Source organism: Mangifera indica, chromosome 5, assembly GCF_011075055.1.
Source record: "Mangifera indica cultivar Alphonso chromosome 5, CATAS_Mindica_2.1, whole genome shotgun sequence".
NCBI classification, from domain to species: domain Eukaryota; kingdom Viridiplantae; phylum Streptophyta; class Magnoliopsida; order Sapindales; family Anacardiaceae; genus Mangifera; species Mangifera indica.
In genome coordinates, this window is record NC_058141.1 from 3,924,667 (window position 1) to 3,934,868 (window position 10,202).

The window sequence follows — 10,202 nt, forward strand, 5'->3', positions numbered from 1 at the left end:
GTCTTGGTGATCATTCCCAGGTTGTGAATACAGAAGATATTAAGTTATCAGAAGACCTTGGTTATGAAGAAAAACCGATTCAGATACTTGACAGAAGAATTAAACAACTAAGGAGCCGACATATTCCTCTAGTAAAAGTCTTGTGGAGAAGCCAGAAGTTAGAGGAGGCTACCTGGGAAATGGAGCAAACCATGAAGGATAAGTATCCAGAGTTGTTTTTGTAAATTCCGAGGACGACATTCTTGTGAGGGGGGAAGAGTTGTAATACCCTCAGCCAAAGGAAGAAATTGAAGAGATATTGGAAGATAAAATAAAAAGAAAAAAAAGAGAAGCACCTTGGAAGCTTTGAAAGCAAAACAAAGAGGAGGAAGCCAACTTGCAAAGATTTGACTTGAAATAAGGTAAGGGGTTTCCTCCTTGATATGTCACATGTTTTAGGCTTTTGGTTCCTTAGATCTATGTTATAAATGATGATTTTGATGTTGAGGAATGTTGTTTTGCCATTTGGGATGTCTATATATGTGATTTTGTTCATGGCAGAATGTTACAGAATATTTACAGGTTTTGCCACTGAGTTCGTCTCATGTTTTGACTGCCTTATTTGATGAATTATGAGTGATATTATATCTTGTTGGAAAGCGCTTTGAATGATCTTTCCAATGATATATAGCTTGTATGAATTAGAGATCATTTGGACTGTTAAAGATTGTATAAACCGAAAGGACTGCTTTATCAAATAAACAGGGGAGGCAGTTTTTGCCACTGACTTTATCTGCTGTTTTGACTGCCTGATTGAATGAATTATGAGTGCTATTATAGCTTGTTGGAAAGATCTTTGAATCCTCTTTTCAACAATATAAAATTTGTATGAATTAGAAACCGTTTGGGCTGTTAAATTGTATGAAAAGAATGCTGCCCTGCTAAATGTCTGTTCTGTGAACAGTATTTCGTAATTTTATCACAGAGTTTAGCTCACGTTTTGACTGCCTTATCTATTGAATTATGAGTGCTATTATAGCTCGTTGGAAATATCATTGAATCCTCTTTTCAACGATATATAGCTTGTATAAATTAGAGACCGTTTGGGATGTTAAATTGTATGAAAAAGAAGGCTGCCCTGCTAAATGACTGTTCTGTGAACAGTGTTTCATAATTCTGGGCAAGAAAGAAAGAAAGAAAGAAAGAAAGAAAGAAAGAAAAGGAAGAAGAAAGGAAGGAAAGAAAGGAAAGGAAAGGAAAGAAAAGAAGAAAAGAAAAAGAAAGAAAAACAAGAAAAAGAATTTGGGGCTCAAGATTTAGGGGTCGTCCTAAGAGTAATGTCTGGTGCGTTATGAATAAATTTAAATGGAAGCAAAATTAGTAAGATATAAGACCCGTATGCATGCTATAAACTATGAGGGGGCACTTTACACTACACCGCCCGCAGTAGGGCACGTCCGCAGTAGGACACATCCGTAGTAGGACATAGACCCCCAGTAGGGTCCACTCGCAGTAGAGCTTAATTCAGAGTCAGAAATAGTGTAGTGAAAGAAAAAGAGCTTGAACTTAGAAAAGTGTCAAATCCCTATAGTTAGCTTCCAAAAAGTATTAAATAGACACCAGATGGGACAAAGTATGACCCAAATAGTAAAGAGTGAACTAAATTACCCCATTAATCTCTCATAGAGGTTAGGATGTGAGGTTGAGTCCCAAAAGTGAGTTAGAACAGGAAAAAAAAAAAAGATAGGTTACTTGATTTTTTCCCCTTACTGAGTGTTCTTATCACTCACTCCCTTTTCTTTCCTGATTGCAGGTACAGGTGATCCAGGTAGCTGCGAGGCAGGGTCAGGTCAGCATAGGTAGATCCGGCTAGAGCAGGTTATCTCTGGTTTATATTACATGCATACAGTGGCATGTTCTTATCGACTTTTGACTTTTTGAGATTATGGTACAGTTACATATGATTACTCCCTGTTTTCAGATACTTTCAGATGAGTCTTCATATGAGTATATACATCTTTTGTTCGCTTCCAGATTTTTAGTTTTCTTGGAATACTTCCTAAACACTTTTAATGATGCATTTATTTTAAAGTATTTTTAAAAAGAAAAAAAAATAGACGCTACGAATATTAATTCGTAACATTTCTCTTTCGGTGGGTAGTATTTCGAGGGAGGGATGTTACATATATACTCTGCAATGGTTGAAGTCTTTCCAGATGTCCACCATGGATGTTGTTGTCATCACCTTCTGTGTAACATGCGGACAAAGTACAAATGAGACTCAAAGGTAATGTGTTTAAACAAGTATTAAAATTTTATTCTGTTTAACTTTTTTATACATTTTGATCATAAAGTTCTCATATTATTTACCACCTTACAGGTTACATGTGCATATTGGAAAGCCGCAAAATCATACACAGAAATAGATTTTTAGGCTATGATGCGATCTCTTGATGCGATGAACCTTCAAGTTGGGGCTTATCTATATGAGGTCAGATTTGAGCGCTGGAGCAAAACACACTTTTCAGGGCATCGATACAACATCATGACGACTAATATTGTGGAGTCAGTTAATGCCCTTATCGGACATGCACGGGGTCTACCTATCACGATGCTCGTAAAGTTTATTCGTGGTATTATACAGTGATGGTTTTACGAGAGGAGAAACTATGCAAGTACATACCAAATTGTTAATAACTATGTATTTGATCATGTACTTCTTCTCTTATGTTTGTTATTTACAAATGTGTTGTTAATTTTTTTTGAAATTACAGATGAATGCCTTAACTTTGTCAACCTTTGGATAGAGGAGAAGATTAGCCGTCGTTTGTCAAAGTCTGCACGCTTAAAGGTTCGACCAATTACACCTACTCGGTATCAGGTTGTTGGTTTTGGTGGATACATAGACATTATGGACTTCAATGAAATGTCTTGTACGTGTAGAAAGTTTCAGCTTTCATGTATTTCGTGCAAATATGCCATTGCTATTGCAAGACACATGAGGCTCACAAATGTCAATGCATAGGTTCATCCATTCTTTTGCACGGAGTTCCACCATGCAATATATCAAGAACCTATCAATCCTCTTGGAAACCAATTAGAATGGTTGCATTCACTAGAAGAAAGAGTTATCTTGCCCCCCGTTCTCGATAGTCGTTGTCCGGGTCGCCCTTCCAACAGAAATTGACATCTTTCACAAGGAGAAAATGTTACACCTAGGATTTATAGTTGTTGTAAGGAACCGGGACATGTCCGAACCTAATATAAAAGCCCAAAACCTGTCCCAAGCTTTGCCCCACAATGTTCATCCAAAAAAGGTAAAGGGTTGAGATCTTGACAAACTTCTATTTAGTTTTTTTAGCTATATGATTCACGACTGTTATTCAAATGGTATGTAATCGATGCATTTTCATTATTGTATCAAATGTATAATTGTATTCACATGTAATGTAATAAATTTAGTGTGAATAATTTCTTCATTTCATATTTGTTAAAATGAGCATTAATCTTCCAATTATTAGAATTAACTTTTCCTGATTTGATTAATGCATGCTTTACCTATGTATTCAGCTAAATTTATACAACTCATTAAATTATGTCATTTTGAACCTAAACTATATTAAATAAACAATAATGATATTCATGTTAAAAATATTTTTGAGTATTTCACTAATACCATAATTTAAAGCTAATAACATCACTATAGTCTCATATAATTATTTTCGTGACAAAATTATTTAAAAAATAAAATCAAATGCATATACATATATAATGATAGATAAAGTACATTATACACATAAACACATACAATTAATATATACATAACAACACCTGAAGAATGATAAATAAATAATGATTGAACTAAATATAGATTCGTGATCTACTCGATACAGTAGAAATACAACTGCGACGCTAAACGTCGATGTATAGAGGTAGACAACTCTCGGGAAAAATCTATGCTTCATGACAATGCCAAACACTAAAAAAATATAACATAAACATACCACAGCCACCGGAGCCATCTCCCTGCTGAGGGACATCCGTCGCTTGATATAACACTAGGGGATCATGTCATGGTGTACACCTTAAAGCTATCCAGAAATTCGCTGCCTCTAATAATGTTGGTATGAATGCTATACGGTTGCATCCGACGTTTGAGACTTCCTATATTCCCTGAGTATGAAACCTTAAAGTCATACACTGTAATTGACTTGCTATTTTAGGCCATCTCGACATGTCTTATGAAGAATGTGTGGGCAATCATCCAACGCTATGAAACAGTTACACAGTGATCATTATGGTGTTGATGTAATATAACCAAAAAGGAATCCACATGCTGAAATGGTATAAAAAACTTGAATTATGTTAGTTATTGACAAATATATCAAACTTTTAACCAAATTATATAGTACAGACAACTTACATCATCGATCAGCCACTTGCGTAACTCTACCACAATCCTTCAGAAATTATCTTTTGACTTCGATCCAATGAAGTAAACATCATGCGCGTCATATGCCACAACTTCGGTGTACCATGTGAGGAAAGATTCCTCATGCTCTGCGACAGAGGATGGAATGGTCTTGAGTTGTCGTTTCATCCTCCCTTTGATTGGATTTGTATACAGGGTGCGAACGAACGGACCTTTTTGGATGATCCGACCATGTGTTGTACAAACCAACTGTAAGTACATACAACTATTAATTCATTATTTCATTTTACGTAACAATTACGAATTAATCAATTAATGTTACCTTATCCTTGTATGCCAGATGAGGTTTGGCTGGAGAATCCTCTATCATGATCAAGTCAACCGTGCGTGCCACCCTCAACGGACTGTAAAATTATAATTTTGAAATTATCAGTGATTAGTATATATAAATATTTATATACTAATTATAATGGATATAACTTAACATGGATTACATCGAAAACATCCTCTTGTAAGTTCTCCTCCTGTGAACTAATATCTATTGTCTTTTTGTTGGAGCTAGGGATATCAATAAGTAACCACAACCGCTCATCTCGAAAAAGAGACAAAACATTGTTAAATAAACATAATAACTAGAAGGACAAAATGATCAATGACGGGGGACACTCCTCTGTGACAGGATGGGTAGTACAGTCCTCAACCCTAGGAAGGTTTGTGGTCTCAATCGTTGGGCCCTAAACTATAGGGGGACATGAAGGCTGCTTAATAATAGGAGGCTGAGTAGGCTCCTCAAGTGTCCCAAGAGTCCTGACGGGTATATTTGAATGTCACGTGACAGGAGAAGCCCCGTCTCCTATCGGGAGAGGCATTGAAGACGATGAGGAGGAATCAACATTCGACAAACCGGTGTACTTACAGTTATCTACATACCAAGGTAGACCCTCCTCAATCGATGACAGACGAAGCAGAAATATGACATCATCCTATTCATGAAGATATATAAATCAAAATAATTGCAATATTCAATGAATCAATTCATTGACTAATTAACGATTACATATCGAGTCACCAATGAAAATAGTGCCCATATGACTCCAAGTAGGGGTGTCCTGCGTATGCCACCTAAACATCCATGGAGACGCATGAATATCAATCATATCAACCCAATCACACAAGGTGTTTAACGTCTCATATATCCAATACTGCAATATAACCATTAATGATTAAAATTAATTAATTCATATTTTTATCGATTAATATATATAATCAATAAATTTATACTTACCTGAAATGCGAAACGAAATCCATAAAGGTCATATTTACGTATTTTAGACATCCGTTCGAAGTAGACTCTGTCACTTGCCTGCGGCATTGACTCATACGTCATTTGCCACATGACAACGCCTCAGAGATAGGAATTAAACCCATCCAGATGATCAACCAATTATAAGTATTCGACAGATACTTTCTTTCATCGATTATTTCCTAATAACACTATATGAAGACAATACAATAAGGTCATCTTGACGGGATCAATGTCGTCATCCTCCCATGGCCTGACCAAAAAAACACGCTCTATATCATGATACTGCACCTTCGGATAGCCCTAAAAGTATGTATCTCTAATCCTATGTTCGGATGAGCTGGGAATATACGATGAAATAACAGTGACTCGGCTAAATGATAACCTTATCATCAGAGAAAACTCAAATAGGCTGAATCTCACATCAACCCCGTTAACCCTAAACCATAACTCATCTCTGATAGAGGGCCAATGTAGTTATCGTTGGAGAAATGTATGAACAAACACTCTGAAAATTTAGTATCAGGTAGACAAAAGAGATGCCCAAAACATGTCCTCTCAAATAGTCGAAGCTGATCCGGGTTCAGTGTAGATGTAATCTTGGACAATGTGGTGCATTGTGCATGACATATAACTTTTATCCGAAAGTGTCTGGACTCATCGGGGATTCGTAGGTCCCCTTTGACACGTTTCCTTTTACGAGAAGTATCCTGCAAAAAATTTTAAAAATTCGTAAGACATTCATAAAAAATAGATATGTAAATAAATATAGAAATGACAAATTAAAAAAAATATAGAAAGATAAAAAATTGAAAAAACGGAATTGAAATTCGAATTCTATACGTTGAAATACCCTAAAATGTCAACAATTGAAAAATCGTTCAAAAATCTGAAAAATATGAGTCGATATATCCTAAAACAACAAAAATCGAAAAAACAGAACTGAAATTTGAATTCTATACGTTGAAATACCCTAAAATATCAACAATCAAAAAATCGTTCGAAAATCTAAAAAATATGAGTTGATATATCCTAAAACTGTGAAAATAAAAAAAACAAAATTGTAATTCAAATTTTATACGTTGAAATACCCTAGAATGTCAACAGTAAAAAATCAATCGAAAATTTGAAAAGTACGAATTGATATATCCTAAAATGACGAAAATAAAAATAGAGCTGAAATTCAAATTCTATATGTTGAAATACCCTAGAATGTCAACAATCAAAATATCTTTCGAAAATCTAAAAAATACAAGTCGATATATCTTAAAACTATGAAAATTGAAAAAACAAAACTGAAATTTGAATTCTATATGTTGAAATATTCTAAAATGTCATCAATTAAAAAGTCATTTAGAAATCTGAAAATACGAGTCGATATATTCTAAAACGGTGAAATTCAAAAAAATAAAATTGAAATTCGAATTTTATACGTTGAAATACCCTAAAATGTTAACAATCAAAAAATCATTCGAAAATATGAAAAATACAAGTCGATATATCCTAAAACGGTGAAAATAAAAAAAAACGAAACTGAAATTCGAATTCTATACGTTGAAATATCCTAGAGTGTCAACAATAAAAAAATAGTTCAAAAATCTAAAAATACGAGTCGATATATCCTAAAACGGTGAAAATCAAAAAACGAAACTGAAATTCGAATTCTATATATTGAAATACCCTAGAATGCCAATAATCAAAAAATCGTTCGGAAATCTAAAAAATACAAGTCAAGATATCCTAAAAGGCAAAATTCAAAAAAACGAAACTGAAATTCGAAAATACGAGTCAATATATTCTATAAACGAAAAAACCAAAATATCGATCAGAAATTTCATTATTACATTGTTAAATGTGCCTAAAAAAGCACAAAAATGAAAAAACCGAATGTCGAATTCGAAAACTATATCTCGAAAAACTCTAAAACAGGGAAAACGAATATAAAATTCGAAAACTACACGTCAAAAAACCCTAGATATGAAAAATATTAATTTACCCCCTAAAAATATTTCTATTATAAACAAGTCCAATATTTTTCCTTTGCCCCTTCAACAATTTTCTAATCTTTAACAGCCCTTGTATTGTAAAAAATGTCAATTTTCCCCCAACCCACGGATTTCACGGCCCCAATGGACTACCCCCTCCCCCGGTCCCTAGAAGTTTGAAAAAGCTAACTTTCCCCCCAACCCATGGTCGATCTCTCATGCTCATGGGAGAATTCATTTGGTCCGTGGGTTTCACTGTTCCCACAGATCGAGCGCCGATGGCTTCTAACCCATTTTTCAACCAAAAAATTGTCGTTTCTGTCTCCAATTTCAATACAAATCAAATCTACATAGCCTATAACATAAAACACTTCAAGAAATTCAACGAAAACAACCAAAAATCAAAACATTTTATGCATTGTTCAAAATCGAAATCCTAAAATTTCAAACTTCAAAATCTCAATAATATGAACAATAAGTTGATTCAAACAAGAATAGGGAAGATGTACTAACCTTCTTTGCAATTTTCGGTTGTCGAAAAATATGAAAATCGACTGAAATCTCTTCGCCCGTGGGATGATCATGAGAAAGGCAAAATTCTTTGAATTTGCACAGTGGAACCGTGGAAAATAATGTGGAAAATAAGAAAAATTCTTGGTTTATATATAGGGGCAGTTTGGTCATTTCACAAAAAGGAGCATTTTTTCTTAACCCTATTTGTTTTGGGTAATTTTGTTTAAACCCCCTTAATTTAGGGCATTTAATATAATTTCCCTTACCAGATCAACTACTGATCCAAGGATTTTAGTAAAGAAATGCTCCAATCAAGGTTAAGCGTAAATGGTTAAACAAGTAATATTATGTAATTGTATGGTTTTAATAAATGTCATATTGATTCTTAATATTATTTTTAAATAAAAAAATTATGTATACTTAAAATAAATATTAAATTAAATATCGATGATAATATATTACTATATAATTAAATAATTTTAAATTAAAAATAAAATAATATCAAATAACATATTTATACATCATTATTTATATTTAATTAATTACTCATAAGTGTACCTAGCCTTAAAATAGTTACTTATTAGATTTATAAATTAATTTCTTATTTTTGAGGTATATTTCCAAATGATAAAATATTATTTAATAACACAAATTAATGTTAGGCCAAAGGACTATTTCCTACCCAAGTATCCCTTTTTTAACTTTGAAAATTTCAAATATTCATCTATAAATAGTTAAATTTAACAATTGTAAGAATAAAATCATCATTTTATCTATAATATTAAAAATAAACTAAAATATAATCTCCTTTTCCTCCTCTAAACTTTGAAAACTAAAAGTTTTTCCCCAACTGAAGTTTTAAAAAATTACAGTTTCCTTCTAAGGTTTGGTTTCTAGATCTCCGATGCTAAATCCTGTAATATTACCGACCGTCTATATCTCTCGAAGCTTTCTCTCCTTCCGACGGTCTCTCTCTGCCCATTTGGATGTCTGTTCGATATCAATCTTCTTCTAAAAGACGAAGAGCTTCGTCGGGGAAAACGAAGCTCTTCATCTTTGTTCGTCTTACCAAATGAAGACGAAGATGTTGTCTTCGTCTGGGAAGATGATGTCGTCTTCCAAGCCTCATTCGACATCGATTGAGTATTCAAATGGCTGGAGAGAGACCGTCGGAGGGAGAGAAAGCTTCGGGAGGGATAAACGACTGGCAACGACGCCAGATTTGGCATCGAAGATCTAAAAACCAAACCCTAGGGGGAAACTGTCATTTTTTAAAACTTAGGTTAGGGAAAAACTTTAGTTTTTAAAGTTTAAGAGGGGAAAAGAGATGAAATTTTAAGGGGTTAGGATTCCATTAAATTTAACTGCTCATTAGTGGATATTTAAAATTTTCAAAGTTAAAAGAGAGATACTTGAAAAAACAGCAAACCTTGGGTGGGAAATAGTCCTTTGGCCTTAATGTTATTTGTTGTAAGATTATTACATTATCTACTTCAATTTTACTACATAAAATATTTGTATTCATAATTTATTTTATACCATAAAAGTCAAATTTCAAAGAAATTACAGTAACCCAACTAAAAACAAAGATATTGAACCATAAAAGTCAAATTTCAAAGTAAAATAGAGTTCAAAGAATTTTTTTCTTTTCTAAAGTCCAATTCTATATGTACAAACAAATAGTGGGAGGGATTGGTCAATTTGGCTTAAATCAATATACGATTTGATTTGTCATATTCAAATTAAACATATTTAAGTTTGATTCGAGTTCTCTTTTAATAATATTATTTATTTTATCAATGATATTATTTATATTACTGATAATACCATTTACTTTCAATAGCATTATTCATGTATCGACAATTATTTGACAATGTATTTGAGAAACTCAAATTCGGTTTAAATTTGTCATAATAGATTAGAATTGAACTTGAGTTAGTTTATGTGTGAATATGATTTAGTTCGAATCTAATCTTAATAATAGATATTA

General features: G+C 33.2%; 1 protein-coding gene across 1 annotated transcript; it reads left to right on the top strand.

Moving 5' to 3' along the window:
- The first annotated feature begins 2,419 nt into the window (after nt 1-2,419).
- On the top strand, nt 2,420-3,004 carry LOC123215368. The gene is made up of 2 exons (XM_044635426.1): nt 2,420-2,612; nt 2,754-3,004. Exons 1-2 carry the CDS (start codon nt 2,420-2,422, stop codon nt 3,002-3,004), a joined length of 444 nt encoding a protein of 147 aa, XP_044491361.1.
- The last annotated feature ends 7,198 nt before the right edge of the window (nt 3,005-10,202 follow it).

Coding starts and splice junctions, on each gene's coding strand:
- LOC123215368 (XM_044635426.1), top strand. CDS start 2,420: ATGCGATCTCTTGATGCGATGAACCTTCAAGTTGGGGCTTATCTATAT. Junction 2,613..2,753: donor GCTCGTAAAGTTTATTCGTG/GTATTATACAGT, acceptor TTGAAATTACAG/ATGAATGCCTTAACTTTGTC.